Source organism: Glarea lozoyensis (assembly GCF_000409485.1).
Source record: "Glarea lozoyensis ATCC 20868 chromosome Unknown GLAREA16, whole genome shotgun sequence".
Taxonomy (NCBI): Eukaryota; Fungi; Ascomycota; class Leotiomycetes; order Helotiales; family Helotiaceae; genus Glarea; species Glarea lozoyensis.
In genome coordinates this window covers 89166-105549 of record NW_007360990.1, presented here as the reverse complement: position 1 = coordinate 105549, position 16384 = coordinate 89166, and the positions used below count along the sequence as shown (strand labels likewise).

At 48.3% G+C, this 16384-nt stretch overlaps 6 protein-coding genes across 6 annotated transcripts; 4 read left to right on the top strand and 2 right to left on the bottom strand.

Moving 5' to 3' along the window:
* Positions 1-1885: 1885 nt before the first annotated feature.
* On the bottom strand, positions 1886-4721 carry GLAREA_07319 (ARM repeat-containing protein; the record flags this gene model as incomplete). Its single annotated transcript, XM_008082007.1, has 4 exons — positions 1886-1912; positions 1964-4349; positions 4400-4608; positions 4662-4721. The coding sequence occupies 4 exons, from the start codon at positions 4719-4721 to the stop codon at positions 1886-1888; spliced, it is 2682 nt and encodes an 893-aa protein (XP_008080198.1).
* Positions 4722-5555: 834 nt separating this feature from the next.
* GLAREA_07318 (WD40 repeat-like protein) lies at positions 5556-7042 on the top strand (the record flags this gene model as incomplete). Its single annotated transcript, XM_008082006.1, has 3 exons — positions 5556-5593; positions 5648-5813; positions 5870-7042. 3 exons carry the CDS (start codon positions 5556-5558, stop codon positions 7040-7042), a joined length of 1377 nt encoding a protein of 458 aa, XP_008080197.1.
* Positions 7043-7687: 645 nt separating this feature from the next.
* GLAREA_07317 (uncharacterized protein) lies at positions 7688-10399 on the top strand (the record flags this gene model as incomplete). The annotated part of the gene is made up of 1 exon (XM_008082005.1): positions 7688-10399. One exon carries the CDS (start codon positions 7688-7690, stop codon positions 10397-10399), a length of 2712 nt encoding a protein of 903 aa, XP_008080196.1.
* A 583-nt stretch (positions 10400-10982) lies between these two features.
* GLAREA_07316 (NAD(P)-binding Rossmann-fold containing protein) lies at positions 10983-11924 on the bottom strand (the record flags this gene model as incomplete). The annotated part of the gene is made up of 1 exon (XM_008082004.1): positions 10983-11924. The coding sequence occupies one exon, from the start codon at positions 11922-11924 to the stop codon at positions 10983-10985; it is 942 nt and encodes a 313-aa protein (XP_008080195.1).
* An 834-nt stretch (positions 11925-12758) lies between these two features.
* GLAREA_07315 (Barwin-like endoglucanase) lies at positions 12759-13542 on the top strand (the record flags this gene model as incomplete). The annotated part of the gene is made up of 2 exons (XM_008082003.1): positions 12759-13117; positions 13164-13542. The coding sequence occupies 2 exons, from the start codon at positions 12759-12761 to the stop codon at positions 13540-13542; spliced, it is 738 nt and encodes a 245-aa protein (XP_008080194.1).
* A 1290-nt stretch (positions 13543-14832) lies between these two features.
* Positions 14833-16241, top strand: GLAREA_07314 (Ricin B-like lectin; the record flags this gene model as incomplete). The annotated part of the gene is made up of 4 exons (XM_008082002.1): positions 14833-14991; positions 15038-15208; positions 15257-15341; positions 15388-16241. 4 exons carry the CDS (start codon positions 14833-14835, stop codon positions 16239-16241), a joined length of 1269 nt encoding a protein of 422 aa, XP_008080193.1.
* Between the last annotated feature and the right edge of the window lie 143 nt (positions 16242-16384).

Below are 16384 nucleotides of genomic sequence, written 5' to 3'. Positions count from 1 at the left end.
ATCCATTTTCCATCTTTATAACGTGAGCTAGCTCGCGAGTCTTAATATGGCGAAGCTGACGGAAGAAATGTGGATCACTGCCACAACAGCGTAAGGCTTGTCATGTACACCTTCCCAAAACCACAGAGCGAATTATCGGAAATTCAAGGCATGCTTCATCTGTTGGAATTTTGCTTTTTCACAGCATTATGGTCTTTGTACGTTGGTTAATTCAGGACGGTACTAACAGCAAACACCTTATAGTCAAATTCGATGACCATTAAATATCCCCCACATAGCCCCCCTTTGCGGGACGGCTGACAAAGACCCCGCAATTCGGATCTTGTGATTATATTTACACGAGGCTAGCCATTCTGGAAATCGAATCGGCTCCTGCTATTTTTGTGATTCGAAAAAAAAAGATCAAGCCCCCACGATACTTCTGCTCACATCCGTTCTACAAGTGACAGAACAACAAACTGCATGAGTCCGACTCCCCGCAAAAAGCACCATCCACTCAAACAAGACAAAAATGTCACTCGTACAAAACAGTAACAAGAACTCAAATCAAACTCCCCCGTTCAGAAAAAAGAAAACCCCACTCTGCCTCGCGGCCGCGGCAAACCGTACCATCGGTACGCCGAATCAACAGTAGTGGGGAGGTTCTCTAAACGACAAGATGCTAACTGGAGATAGCTTCACCGTCCTGCAACTTTCCTTGTGAATTTCCACACCGCAAGAACCCCGTACCAAGGACCCTGGTACATTTTGTTCTTTCTCACACACCTCTGAGTGACGCAAGACATAAAGATATCTGTTTCGCTTTGGAAGATGGGGTGAGAAGAATTGCGCTTAGTGTTGTCCATTACCTTGATGGCCTGAAGCGTACAAGAATGTCGATGCTCGAGATCGAATCAAGGGTTCAAGTTGGTGACACATTTGTTTTCTTCGAGGACGCTCATTCCTGGAATTTATCGCCCAATAGTTGAGCAGTACTTTCTAATCCTAGCTTTTATCATCCCGAAGCCAAGGCACGCACGAAAAAGAGGTGTTTCCCAGGGCTTATTGCAGTTAAGACCAAACTCCAAATAGCAGTATGAAGTTCCTACACAATAATACCCAGCCGGCGGAAGGAAAGAACCGTTTCATGCTTAAGACCCCTAATTCATGTCACCCTGTCTCGATCTAAATGCAACAACATCGAAACCCCACTACCAACACTCGACAACAGTGAAAAGAACCACTTACACTCTTCCTGCCTAACTCCACCACACAAACCCACTTCTCTATTGCTTCCTGACCCAGTGAAGCGTTCCAACCAGGCCCGTTTTCCAGAATGCCACGCTCATGTCCACCGAGATCCTACAAATTCCGGGAAAAACTCTCACAAGCAGTAGATATGCCGTGTGACCAGGCTTCCCATCTCATTGAGCCAGACACAGAGCAGGTCCCGAACCGATTGGATGCCAAAGGCTACATGAATTTGGAGCCGAACGTGACTGGACAATGGCCATGACAGCACTTCAATCAGTGGATTGAATTTCATTTGGGATTTCCGTGGTCAATTGAAGCTATCCGATTCGTGAGAACTGAGTGCAACACAATAAAAAACTTGAAACAGAGAGGTAGATACTGGAAAACCTCTCACTATGAGGGGTAAGCAATATATTAATATAGGAGCAATATGTGTATCTATAACGTCGCAAACACTATCGTCATCCGTCGTATAAACAACAACGCTGTATCACATATCATGTCTCTCGCCAAACATGCCTATGGGGATGGGTATGGTATCAATCATCATAAACGTAGCACAGATTAGTTCCAACAAGCAATGACAAACACCGATGACCAGACCCAATCGCCAGAAATGCCCAAAAAAGTGGTCGTGATATGCCTATTATTTTCAAGGCCGAGACAGACCTTGTCGTGCCTAAAGCGCGTTGATCAGTAATTGGATTATTAGAGACAAAGGGGCAATTACCTTCATCTGCTCAATTTTCGCCTTCAGAGCGCTCGTTACCTCCGCAGCGCGTTTCCAGCTCTCAACTCCTTGACCACCACCATCCCTCGCACTATCAGTGCTTGGATCTCGACCTATGGGCCGAGAACTATATGATTGAGGAGCCGGACTATTTCTTCCACCGCTCCCACTGGCCGCACTGTTTCGGCCATTTCTCAATTCGGGACTTAATTTGGCTCTTCCATATTGACCGGCCAGTCCATCGCCACTATTCTCCTTTTCTTCGCTGAGAGTTGAGGTGTATGACATTCGCGCCCTCGCGTTACCATACCCGGGTCTTTCTTGTCCTCCACCATACATGCCAGTATCACGATAAATGCCTGCTTCATCTCCATTGTGTTCACGTCCTGGACTTGGTAAGCCAGCACTTGGACCATTCACTCGTTCTGCGCTGGTGAGTGCACGCTTGAGTCGCTCCATTTCTCTACGCAATTGTCCACACATAGCTTCAGCAGCTTCGCAATCTGACCGAGCGCGTACAAGCTGAGTTTCTTTTGCTTTGATGGAGAGGACGTCCCTGGTATGATCTTCAATCAGTTGTGCATTCTGATTTTTTAATTCTTGAATCTCAGAATTCAGCCGCGATCGTTCTTGTCGGTGATCATCAGCTTGTCGAAGCAGACGATCCTTGTCCATTCTCAGTTCCTCGAGCTCAGCTCTCTCGACGGCAGTCATACCGGAGTTACTAGGTGGAGGCGACATAGGGGCAGATTGAGGTGCCCCCATAGCAGGGGCCTTTGCCAACGAGCGACCAGCAAGACCACGTCCAGCACCAAGGCGAGGTGGAGGAGGTGCTTCTTCCTCTTCAGGTGTTTCGGGTCGAGCTACTGGGCGTCGAGCGGGTGAAGCAGTAGAAGCCGCTCCACCAGGTCCAGGAAGGACACGCTTCAAAGGAGCCTTCAATCCTCCGGGTTTTGATCCAAGCTTCGAGCCTGGGGCACTTCTCGCAGTTGGTTGCGGTGCTAAAGGCGCTTCCTGGGCGTAGATGCTGGGAGCTGGAGCAGGCTTCTTCACAGTAGTCTTCTTGACAACCTTGCGTGTTGCTGCCGCTGGTGCTGCCTTGGGTGCCGCTACAGGTGCTGGTTTTGGTTTTGGCTTGTCCTTTGCCTTGACTTCTGCAATATCGAAGAATTCCTTGATCTTGGTCTTCCTGATTTCATCCAGTCCTTCTAAATATGGACCCATTGCCCGTTCGCCCATTATCTTCATGACTGTGCCGAGAAGTTCGGCTCCACCAGATCGTAGAACTTCTTGTGATTCCGACAGTAACTTTTTCGCGGCTTCTGAAATGGAAGCTACTTCAGTCTTGATTGGTGCTTCCCGAGTGGTTTTTAAGCATCTAATCAAGAATTTCATTGTACCTTCTTTCACTGCGGGATTTTTGTGTTTCAGAAATTCCAGAATATCCTCCAGGCACTCAGTGAGACTTGTCGCAAGAAAAACTTGATCCAATGCCAGTCCTAACGCGTCAGAAACGGACACCTTCTTCTCCTTGAGCCTTTCCATAATCGGTCCCATAACCACGGAGCGATGCTTCGCGAATGGCTTGCGTAAACCTTTAGCGAGCACCTCTATACACTGTGCTGCTTGCGTGACGACAGCAATATTTGCATCCTTCATACACTTCGCCAACCCTCGGACGATCTCGTTAAAATCTCCATCCTTTATCCTCGGAACGTTTAGTACTGCGAAAAGACCCTCCAATGCTTCCTTCCTCTCTTTCCACTTTGTCGAAGCTAGCTGCTCGTGGAAATCTGCGGCAACCTTCGACACAACATCCTGGGGCTCGGCTAAATCGAAAACATCGACCTCTACTCCTTCTGCCTCCATTTCGTCTTCCTCTTCTGCCTCGGCACCTGGTGCAGGAGCACGCGACATCGCAGCTTGCTGAGATCTCAGGAAGCGTTCCTGCTTTGGCATGGGCTCTGCCTTGACCTTTTCGAATTGGACTTCCATATCTGTCTGCTGAGTGGGCTTGAGGTCTCCCCAAAACATAGGCTTCATCGCTTCTCTCAGCCATCTGTAAAGTTCAACAGCGAGACTTGTTGCTTCCGCGCGCACGTTCTTATCCGCATGTCCAAATGCCTTTGGCAGAAGTTTTAGTACTGGCTTCGGGTCAACAGTTTTGCACCCGTAATTGTGGAATATAGCGGTTACTGCTGCTATTGTCGCCGCGATAACTTTTGGTTGCTTGTGTGAGAAAGCTGGAAGCATTTCCTCAATAACAGGGGCGGCTGCATCCAGCTCGACGTATAATAGTATGGCTTCTAGGGAAGATGCTTTGGTTGCCGCTCTGGTTGATGACAATCCTTTCTCGATTATAGGCGTTATCGTATGACTTCTGGTTCTGTAGACTTTATGTTAGAAGAGCAGACGGGATTTGAACAATGAACCTACCTAGTGCAGCCCTCCCGCCCACCAAACTTAAGAAACGCACAAAGCGCAGCTATACCATCCTGCTGCGCGGCTACATTTGAATCTGCTGCTGCGGCTTTCCACAGCCCGGGATCTTGCAAGAATGGTTTGAAAGCCGGGTCGTATTCATCTGGAGTGACCTCGAACTGTTTCGCAGCATCCTCATACGCTGCCTTGCGCACTTTCCAAATCTATCTCCGTGTTAGATTGTATTCAACTCGACACCCGACAGAGGGAGACGCACCTTGTGCTGGAATCTATCGGGTAGAGGTAAAGAACTGAAGTCCTCTTCTTGTTCGGCCATGATGGCGTCCGGAGATTTCTAAATACTTGGAAAGGGTTCGTAGACCTGCAACGCGTCTAGTCAGCTTGCGCAACGATAGAGAAGAATGCCCCTCCATCTCCTTCGAATTTCTGCTGATGCAAATGCACCACGAGTCCAAAGAAACCCATTCCAACGACCGGGATAGAAAAGCATAGGCAGGATCATACCTAGAGAAGAAAGGCGCAGAATCTAGGGGTGGTTCTCGATGCTTTCAAGGAGAGTCTGACAACCGGTTGAAATTTTGTACTGGACGAGGCGCGTAGATATATCACAGAGCGGTCGTATATGGCTTCAGTGGGAGAAGAAAACTGGTAGTCGTTCTAAAGTTGTGAATGGTGTGTTGCGCAGGACTTGAATGGGATGGAGGGGAGTCGAGCTGTGTGTTGTTGATGGACGCAAATACCGAATTTCGTCGTCACTACAGCGACCCCTGCATTGAAATGGCGCGTGCCCTTGAGGTGCTGTCGACAGGGGCACAGCTTCTGGAAATTCACAACATCAAAGAAGCACAGTTGCGCACCTCGATCCCCACCATGAGAAATAAGAGATGGCCTAGAATTGCACACGATAACGACCCAGATCCAGAGTCACGCTCTAAATACTTTGCCCGCTAGAAGACAACCGTCGAAGGTTCCCCTTTCCTGAAGTGCAACACTCATACCATCAAAACATTACATATATATAGCAACTGCCGTTCGAGCTTGGAGGAAAAGGAAAGAGGACAAGGTTTATCTCTGAGCCAGGCGCATCGCTCTGAGAAACGACGTACTGTTGGGGTCGGCTGTACCTCATGTATGAGGCACCGCGATCATCATGAACCAGATTCTGACGTCGCGGCAGGCGGAGGAGTTGTAAGTTGCTCCAAGGGGACATAGCTCAACGACGGTCACTGATTGTTAAATCAGACACAAGTCTATGATCGCATATCTCACGTCACAAAACCTCACGAGTAGTGCCACCGCATTACGAGAAGAATTGAATATAGGTGAGGGGTTTGATGCCGCAACCAGCAAGAAATATGAAGGCCTGTTGGAGAAAAAGTGGACCAGCGTTGTGCGGTTACAGAAGAAGGTGTGTTCCTCCAAGCGCTTTAATCTGAAAGTCGCAGATCTGATGCCTGACTTCAGATAATGGAGCTGGAATCCAGAAATGCATCTTTGCAGTCTGAAATCGATTCTGCGACACCAACGTCGCTTTCGAAGAGGAACCAGGACCCCACATCATGGCTTCCCAGATCACCGGCACGACATACACTCCAATCACACCGCGACCCTATAACTTGTGTGGCATTTCATCCTATCTTTTCGTCCCTCGCATCTGGTTCAGAAGATAATACTATCAAAATCTGGGATTGGGAGTTGGGAGAGTTGGAACGGACTATTAAAGGGCACACAAGAGCCGTCTTAGACGTCGATTTCGGTGGACCACGAGGAGGCACTCTACTCGCATCATGTTCCAGTGATCTGACTATTAAATTATGGGACCCTAGTGACGAGTACAAAAATATAAGAACCCTTCCTGGGCACGACCATTCGGTTTCTGCTGTTCGATTCATACCTAGTGGTGCAGCCGGTTCTCCTTCGTCTGGAAATCTTCTTGTTTCTGCTAGTCGGGATAAATCATTACGAATATGGGATGTTTCTACTGGATACTGTGTTAAAACTATACGTGGACATGCAGATTGGGTTCGCGACGTTGCGCCATCATTCGATGGGAGATGGCTGTTATCGGCTGGAAGCGACCAAACTGCAAGAATATGGGATGCAAGCTCAGGAGAGCCAAAAGCGACCTTGGTAGGGCATGAACATACGATTGAGTGCTGTGCATTTGCGCCCCCAGCCAGCTACGGATACCTTTCAACACTTGCAGGATTGAAAAAGCCGCCGCTCTCGAGTAGCTCGGCAGAGTTTGTTGCTACAGGATCAAGAGACAAGAGTATAAGGTTATGGGATGCCCGTGGTACTCTCATAAAGACTCTCATCGGGCATGACAATTGGGTTAGGGCATTGGTCTTTCACCCTGGCGGAAAGTACCTTTTAAGTGCTTCTGACGACTACACTATACGTTGCTGGGATTTATCTCAAGAAGGAAAAATGGTCAAGAGCTTGGATAATGCTCATGGCCACTTTGTTTGTTGCCTGAGATGGGCACCTAATGTGATTAAGGATGTGCCAGCAGCGAATGGGGAAAACGGTTCAACGACAAATGGGACGAAGAAAGATGAGGTGGGTAATGTTGGGATACGATGTGTTATTGCCACTGGAAGTGTGGACTTGAAGGTGCGAGTCTTTGCATCATGAAAATAGCCATCATTAGAGGAGTTATGGAGTTGAACTAGAAGGCCTACTGATGCTTGCTATGAACATATTATGACTTTATGAGCATTTTTATGGGAAGAGCTGGATCGTTCAAACAGAAATCTGTTCTACATTGGATTAGGAATTCCTTTTCAAACAGCAAAATACATTTGCGAACCCCGAATAGTTCTTTTTCTTCATCACTAAATAAGCTATCACTCACCGGACTAAGACCCTGCCCTCGCTCCCTCGCTAAGGACAAAATAATAATACGGAGGTAAGTGTCAGTCAGCCGCCTAGTAATCTTGGACTAATTAAGTCGACTTCGAAAAGAGCGTAAGAAGTCTTAACTACTTGAAATTATTGACGAAATATCTTATATTGTTCTAAATTCGCAATAACAATATTTTGTCAACTTTATTAAAGAAATACCGTGTTTTGACCGCCACTTATTTTGTCCAGCGCGAGCCTCGCTCGCCTCCCTACTTGTACTCATTCTTGCGATATCATGCCTGAGGCATCTATGCGAGGCTACCAATTGATAGCAAGCCAAACGTTCATGATATTCTTAGCCTGTCAACAACAATATCACCCACGGGGGTCCGAAATATCTAGGATTGTCGCCTCATAAAGCAGTACGTATCAGAAATGGCGACGATGCAAGCGTTTGCGCATGGATCTTCCTCCGAATCGTCAGACAACGAAGACTTTCTGCACCCCTCAAATGACCCAAACGCAGAAGAATTTGCCGACTATAACCCACGGAAACGAAGGCGTACTGGTCGCGACGCGAAAGAGAGCGCTGCATTGGGTGTGTTCGGATCAGAAAGTGATGATGATGATGGCCCTGGTAGGAGATGGAAAAAGAAGACTTTGAGAGGAAAGGGAATGGCATTCGTTTCGAAGGGACAGACCAATTTAAATGATGACGACGATGACGAAGAAGACGAAGAAGGACAGGAATACCTAGAGGAGGAGTCAACGAATATGGCTGATAACGAGGAACCAGAGGAAGTTGCGGCACCCCGTGGATTGGGTTTTGGCGCAAGAGATGCACGATTTCAGAGTCCTGCTGCGACAAAATTCAAGAACAGCCCAAAAACCGGAACACCACTTGGTCGTGGCTTTGTACCTTCCTCTGCAGCTGTCCCAATCCTGCTAGATGATAACGATGAGATCTCGACACCTAGGATCGCTCGGCCGAGCGCATTTTCCACTCCGGCATCGAACGTAGGCGGCTCTTCCAAGAAAGCTGCTGCCTCATCAGTAAATGGCGGATCATTTGCAGCTCGAATGATGGCTAAGATGGGATATAAGGAAGGTCAGGGCCTTGGCAAAGAGGGTACTGGTCGAAGCGGGGTGATTGAAGTAGTTCAGCGTCCACAAGGAGTGGGTTTGGGTGCTGTAAGAGAAAAATCGAAGCAGGAAATTGAAGAGGAAAAGAGACAGGCAAAGATTCGTGGAGAAAAATATGAAGACTCGGACGAGGAAAGAAAGAAACGCCGACGGAAGCCAAAGACAAGTGGAACTGATAGTGGAATGAGTGGAATCAGCACGCCTAAGAGAGCGGCAAAACCAAAATATCGAACGTTGGAGGAAGTGCATAGAGCAGCACCAGGTTTGGAGATTCCGGATGTGTTTGCTCCGATTTTAGACATGTCGGGTCCTGGCCAGCGACTTCTTACGTCAACTTCAGGACTTTTGACACCAACCGCCAAATCAGAAGGCTTTGTGAGTGTGGAGCAGGTTGAAAATAAGAAGCTAGCGAGACGAGCCCAGAACGAGCTTTTAGCACATGTTGAGGAATGGAAGAATCTCGACGAACGAAAAGCCTACGTGAGCATGGAGGTCTTGCAGGAGCAGCAAATCATCGATGAGCTACAAATCGAATTGGATCAATTCAAGATTTTTGTTGATACCGCTCAGGACATATTACAGGCATCATCGGATGGGCAGTGGGATCCTATCATTGAAGCACTGATCAAGGCAGACGAGCTTCAATCCGGTGATGTCAATGGAGAGCTCTCTGATACAGCTGTGGCTGCTGTACATCCGTTTCTCAGTAGGGCAATGGAGGGATGGCAGCCATTAGAGGATCCAAAAATCAATGGTTTGGTTCCGCAATTGTATAAGATTCGTCGTATTCTTGGGGTAACATCGAAATCTCGAGAAAGTAAGCGACAAAAGCCGAAGTCGACAACCGCGTATGAGACGATGATATACAAGCTCGTCTTTCCCAAGGTTGTGTCGGCAGTAAACCAAGGTTGGAATGTACATGATCCTACTCCGTTACTCAATCTGCTGGAGGCTTGGGATAGTCTCTTCCCTAGCTTTATTCGCTCACTGATACTTGACCAAGTTGTGGTAGGAAAGCTCAACGATGCTGTTTCCTCTTGGAATCCTCGAAAGCGGAGGTCGCATGAATTACCGCATCTATGGTTGTTTCCTTGGTTACAATATTTGCCGGCTCATCACGCAGATCCCAAAAGCTCTACGGGTCTGGTCAGTGATGTGAAACGCAAATTCCGTCAACTTGTCGACTCATGGGACTTTCATAAAGGTGTTGTCCCAGGTCTTCAGCAGTGGAAAGATGTTCTTCGACCTAGCTCTAGCAATGATCACTGGACACCACTAATCATGAATCACGTTCTACCAAGCATGGGCCGCTTCCTCAAGAACCCAACAAACTTTGTGGTTGATCCAACAGATCAGGCTCCTTATATGGCTGCGATACAAGGCATATTTGCCTGGCAGGATATTCTCAAACCACGTATGGTAGCTCAAGTCATCGTCGAGACTGTCTTTCCTCTGTGGCATGAGATCCTACACCAATGGCTCACCAAAGTCGGTCCCAACGAGGAAATTGGTCAATGGTTCGAGTGGTGGCGCGATGAGGTCTTCCCGCCAAGCATGAAAGATCTGCCTTTAATCAAGGCAGAGTTTGCGAAAGGTCATGAAATGATTATCCAAGCCCTCGATCTTGGATCCAACGCTGCGTCACTTCTCCCCAAACCCAAAACAGCCTCTCGCCACACCTCACCACTCCCCGCAATCACACCCGTCACCCCAGCCAAAGTCATCAACCCAGAAGAGCCCACCTTCCGCGAAAAAATCGAGGACTGGTGCATCGAAAACGATCTCCAATTCCTCCCAGAAAAGAAAGTGCTTCATTCTGCGGGCCCGCTATACCGGATCACTGCTGCTGGGAACGGGAAGAATGGGACTCTTGTGTATTTTAAGGGGGATGCGTTGATTGTGATTAGTAAGAAGGGAGGTGAGAACGTGGAGGTGAGAATTAACTGGGAGAGTGCGGATGCGAGGGATGCGGTGTTGGAGATGGCTTGGTCGAATGTGAAATAATCGGCCTGTGGACATGGTACTGGGCATGATGATCTTAGGTTCTAGCAATCGATTTCGAGCTATCATACCTGTTACACCATCGACTCCTGCGATTAGATTCGGGAGTATCTTATACAGGAAAGGAAAGACGTCCTATAACATTGAAACCTCCCACCGGAAAATGGACAAAGCCTAGATTGACAATACACCATACCCTCGATACCTTATGGTAAGCGAACCCCGAATAGAATTACAAAACCTATCGTTTCAGTCAGGCACTTTTAGCGTTCTAGGCTAATGGTAACAACATGAATTTTACGGCTTTTCTTTCCATCGTTTTCGCCAGCGACCCGCTTACAGCACTGAACACGTGCAGACTCTGCCATCTTGTGGGATTTTGGTCTTGTTGACGTGATTTGATGTTCGGTGTTCGCTTAGCGAGTGCTTACCCCTTTTCTGGAGATTTGGAGACATCAGCATGATCACAATATCGTATCATACTCGCTATATTTGAACACAACCATTTCGATTACAAGCTGTATCAATCGTACATCAATCTCTCTACACACACCATCCCCCCAAACTCCTCATCACCTCACCCTCCTCAATCCTCCTTCCCAACCCCAAGCGTCTTCAAAAAAGCATTCTTCTCCCTCACAAGATACCCATCCAACGTCCCCATTTCAATCCCGTATTTCTCAAGATGTTTCCCCTTAGGTTCGGCCCTATGCCCATCAAAAAACCTCTGACTCTGCGCCGTTGGAAACGTGCCCGCGTCCAACACCGCCTTCGTCTCCTCCTCACTATAAAAGCCCGTCCCAATCTCAATTCCTGTCGCCTTACTGATCTTCACAGCGACTTGATCAGTAGTCAGACTCTCGTTGACTAGGTAGAGCGTTTCCCCGTTGAAAGAACCCGGGTCGAGGAACGCCGCGAGAGCGAATTTGCCTACGTCCGCCGGGTCAAAGAGTTCTATTTCGAAATCAGGTCCCCAGTGCGCTTTCATGATGTGTGTGGTTGGGTAGTCGGGGAAATGGTACATAGTAGTCGGGGCGATGAAATTGTACATCAGAAACCCCGGCTGGAGAATGGTATGGTACTTGAACCCAGCGTTCTTGACGCGGTCTTCAACGCCTTTCTTCTGTTTGTAGTAGTAAGATACGAATGGGTATTGGGTTCCTACGGCGGCTAGTTGTTCCTCGGTGGGCCGCATCACCGTGCTTGCGATGAATGTTGTTACGGTGCCGGTTGCGTGGGCGGCGGTGATGAAGTTTTCGGCTTGGTGGCCTTCGCCGTCTGGGTCGGTGAAGCTGGGGAAGGTGTTGAGGAAGACGCCAGTGCAACCTTGGATGGCGGCCGTGATGGAGGGGACGTCGTCGTAGTCGCCTTTGAAGAGGATGGCGCCGGCGGTTTGGAGGGCGAGTGAGGCGGGTGAGGTTGGGTCACGTACGAAGGCGTGGACTGCGATGTTTTGGGCGAGGAGTTGTTTTACGACTCCACTGCCTTGAGCGCCGGTTGCTCCTGTGACGAGGATTGTTGGTGACATTTTGAGTTTTGATTTTGATATTGAGAGAGTGAGAGATGATGTGAGTGAAGTGAAGATGCAGTTAAAGCTGCTGATGATGAATTGTACCATATAACATCGTCTCAATGGCTTCTTATATATAAAAACAGACCTACCTCATTAACCTACCTTAACTATTTCGCTACCTACTTTGATTCTATTGAAAACCGAATATCGCTCCACCTAGCTTGGCTGCTATAGATTTCAACGCCGAATTGATAATACGACAAGACGAGTAGCGTAAAGAGTCTGAAGACGTCGATTTCGGCGTTCAGATTTGTAATACAACAGCCCGGATTTGTTTGACCATCCGTTTTACGTCCGTTGAATGTCCGTTGGGAGTCCACTTGTCAAGAGTGTATCGAAGTGGGAAAGTAGATAGAAATGTTGTTGCTTTGTAAACATTCCCCACTTTGATCACAATTTGAGACCGCCGAAGGAGTCAAGGTGCATTGATAGTGCAACTGAGATTCAATGGACCCGACCAAGGCCATTTCTTCGAAGCTTGGTCCATTGAGCGATGCGATTTTGAGGCTGGAAAAAAGTTGTAGATGGGAAATGGTGGTGTATTGGTCGTTCGTCGCTATCGCTAAAGGCGCGAGAAGTTCCAGGCTAAAGGGGGAACTCAATTTTAACTTTGCGGGGAGCCAAACCTGTTCCTGGCATACTGCAGGGGCTTGATGTGACAGCGACAACCAACTTTTGGTCGCAGAAACATCGCCACCTCATGAATAACCCCATTATTCGTCGCGATCTCGATATCGCATTACATTCTTTAGTCCAAAGTCTATCCAAGAAAATGCGCAATATCGAGACATGAATCGCAAACCTCTCCCACCGACTGCGACAGTCCCGGCGGCAGTGACTCCTGTGACAGCAAACGCGACCACGGAACCTCAACCTCAACAACCATTGGAATGGGAAACCCAGACCGCACCGAAGAGGAGCTTCTTCAGCAAGCCTGCCTTTTTAGGTGCGTCGGAGAAGAACTCAGAGGCAGCATCAATCAAGACTGGGACAAATGAAATCAGAACAAACAATGCGAAATCAAGACCATTCAGCGGCTTCCTCGCGCATAATCGCAAGAAGAAGTTGATCTTGATAGGAATCGGCGCGCTTCTCCTCTTCATATTCATCCTCGGTCTCGGACTTGGACTCGGTCTCAAGAAGAAAGGGTAAGTCACTTATCTCTTCCCATCTGTACGCGACTGATTATTATAGCAAAATCTCCCAATCCCTCCCTCTCCCAGGCAGTTCCCAGATCTTCACCGGTGACCTCACATACTACAGTCCCGGCCCCGGCTACGGCGCGTGCGGCTTCGAAAACACCTCTCACGATAAAATCTGCGCTGTATCACACTTGGTCTGGGACGCCGTGTCGACGAGTTCGAATCCGAATCTGAACCCGTTGTGTGGGAAGAAGATCCGGATTACGAGGTTTGATGCGGCGAAAGGACGGAATAGCTCGGTGGATGTGGAGGTCGTGGATAGATGTACCGGGTGTAAAGCGGAGGATGTGGATTTGAGTTTGGATATGTTTACGGCGCTGGCGGATGAGGGGCAGGGGAGGGTTGTGGGGAGTTGGGCGTGGCTTGATTGAGTTGATTCTCGATTGTTGGATATATCTTAATGGGTGGTTTGGGGTTGAAGCCATGCGAAATGGCTAGCATTGTGTTTGTTTTTGATACCATTGCTGTTGGGCGGTCTTCGTCCATTGTTTTCTTTAGCTACGATACCCAATTCATTTCGCACCGACGCGCTGGTTTACAATTCGTGGCTCTAGTAGTTGTTTCTGGGAAGCTATCATGAAGTGATTGATCTATGCACTAAAGTACCCAATGTCGGCCATACTCAAAAGGGGTTGTCTTGGAAAGAAGTCGACTTCGAGGGCCGCGATGGAAAAAAGTCTTGCCTGGTTGACCCAAAATACTTTCTAAATTCAGGACTGAAGGTAATAGACTTGTTGAAAAGCACGCTTGTGAGACTCTCCCGCCAGACCTAGGTAATTGTTCAATACGTCGAACTATTCATCGACGAGGCCGATCACGTGGAGCAGCTCGTGCACAGAGCCTGGGTTCGTTTCACAAGATCAACCATCTCATCCCAAACAACCTCCGCATCAATTCATCCCCATCATCAATCCTTCATCTCAGGAACATCTTCATCATGAAATTTCAGAGTTCGATGCCATATTATACGATCAACCAACGATCCTAAGTATCCTTTGGATTGGTTTCGTTCGCGGCCTCGGTCACCAAGTGCCATTTCTTGCACCGGTTTGTTTCTTCCTCTGCAAGCAGACTCTCAAACAAGATAATTCGTTTCAACTTCCCCTCCACCTGCCAGAATACGCTTCCTTCTGTCAAAACATTCAACCTCTCAATTGGCTGCTTCTCCATCGTACAAAGTTGTCGCGCGCAAAAGAACGGCAGAATTTTGAGAGGTTCGGGGGATCTGATACAGGGGTTGCGCTCGGTAGAAGTTAACGTTCTGTCCCTTCCGCGGCGTTAATCCAAACATCAGACAGTCAGAAACATGTCGAGTTTCAACCACACCCGTTGGGATGAAAACATTGGCAGATCTTGCGGCGCGGATTGACTTTGTTCGGGTGATGAACAGACTGATTGAAACGGATCGGGGAGATCAAGAGTCTGGATCCTCCTGAAGTACCGATCAATTTCCAGGTGCTTGGGTACGTAGCACACATTGGGTATGATATAACTATCGCTTCCTCATTTTATGTTTGTGCTGTTCATCAACACGGATCTCAGTCATTTCCATTTTCTTCTTACTCTCCTTTGAAAGGTTACTGCTGCGCGGTATTACATTCTTTACATTTACTTTGCAACTTAACCTTTGAAACTTAACCTTTGATTTGTTTTATTTCATCATGCATTCCATATTTTCTGTCGCTCTTGCAACGCTTGCAGTGGTATCTGCTTCACCGATCAAACCACGAGTAGTTGCTGAACTCAATGAAGAGGCCTTCAAGGAAGCCCAACCTCGCGATGACACAGCGACCCGGGCATTCTCAGCAACTGCAATCACAGTAAGTTTTCAGCCACAGAAAAAGATTGGATGCTAATGCTTCATAGACTTCTGACGGCCAATGTCTTTCGGTAGAAGAGCTTTCAGGCGATTTCCGTGCAAACTTGAACCCTATTGAAGTCAAGGCATGTGATGGTAGTGCTGGACAGCAATGGGATGTGATTACTGCGGGAAAGCATAACGATCAAGCTGGAAATATGCTTGTCGTTAACACGTTGGTATGTGCTTCCTCGTCAGAAGACATGACCTGAGCTAACATCTCCCAGACCCAAGCCTGCATGAACTTTGATCCTCGACGCGCTGCAGGGAATACCGTAATCATGTTCTCTTGTGGTGGTAGAGCTGATGGTGGTAAGTCTTTCTCACAGTCTCCAAAGTATTTCGCTAATTATCATAGGTGGTGCTGTAACCAACTCCCAACTATTCCCCTTTGATGGAAGTGCCGGACCTCTATCTCTTTCCCCAGGAAACGCTGCAGGTACTTGCCTCGCTGTCGCTGGTGCTGTTCTTGATCAAGCTCCTTGTGCAGCAGGAAGTGCCGCTCAAACGTTTACCTTTGGCGCTGGCGGTGCTGCTCCCGCTCCAGCTCCCGTACCCGTACCAGCATCTTCAGCAGTAGTCGCTCCAACTGCATTACCCGTAGCTGATGTCTCTTCATCCGCAGCTGCCCCAGCTCCAACTCCAGCAGCACCAGCAACCGGAGGAGGAAATCCAACAACAGAGGTACCCGTCTCTCGCGCAGGAGGTGTTCTAAACCCAACCGCAGCCGCAGAAGCAAACCCACGAGACGAAACTGCCACCCGAGCATTCACATCCGCCTCCATCAAGACTTCCTCCGGCCAATGTCTCTTCATCGACCCCGCCGCCGGCGACTTCCGTCAGAATCTCATCCCCGTAGCCGTCCAAGACTGCACCGGCGCCGAGGGCGAGAAATTCGACATCATCACCAAAGGCACGCACAACGATCAAGCAAATGCCGCCCTCGTCGTCAGCAGTCTCACGCAAGGATGTCTAAACTTCGATCCTAGACGTGCGGCTGGTGATACCGTTGTCCTATTTTCATGTGGTGGCAGAGCGGATGGCGAGGGCTTGGTCACGGAGAGTCAGTTGTTTGGTTTCCAAGGTGGGAATAGCATCACGCTTGCGCCGCTTAATGAGAAGGGTGCTACTTGTTTGAGTCCTGCGGGAGCGAAGCTTGATTCTGCGAGGTGTACTGGGGGTGCGGCTGAGACGTTCAGCATTGAGGCCTGAAGATGGGTGTTCTGAGTGATAGGTGATGTTTTGGGCGAGATGTATATTCTTATTTTGTGGACTTTAGCGTGGTTGTATAAACATTTTTATTCCAATATATATTTCTTATTTTTACAGTCCTGAAATCTCCTCTCCGATGCAGC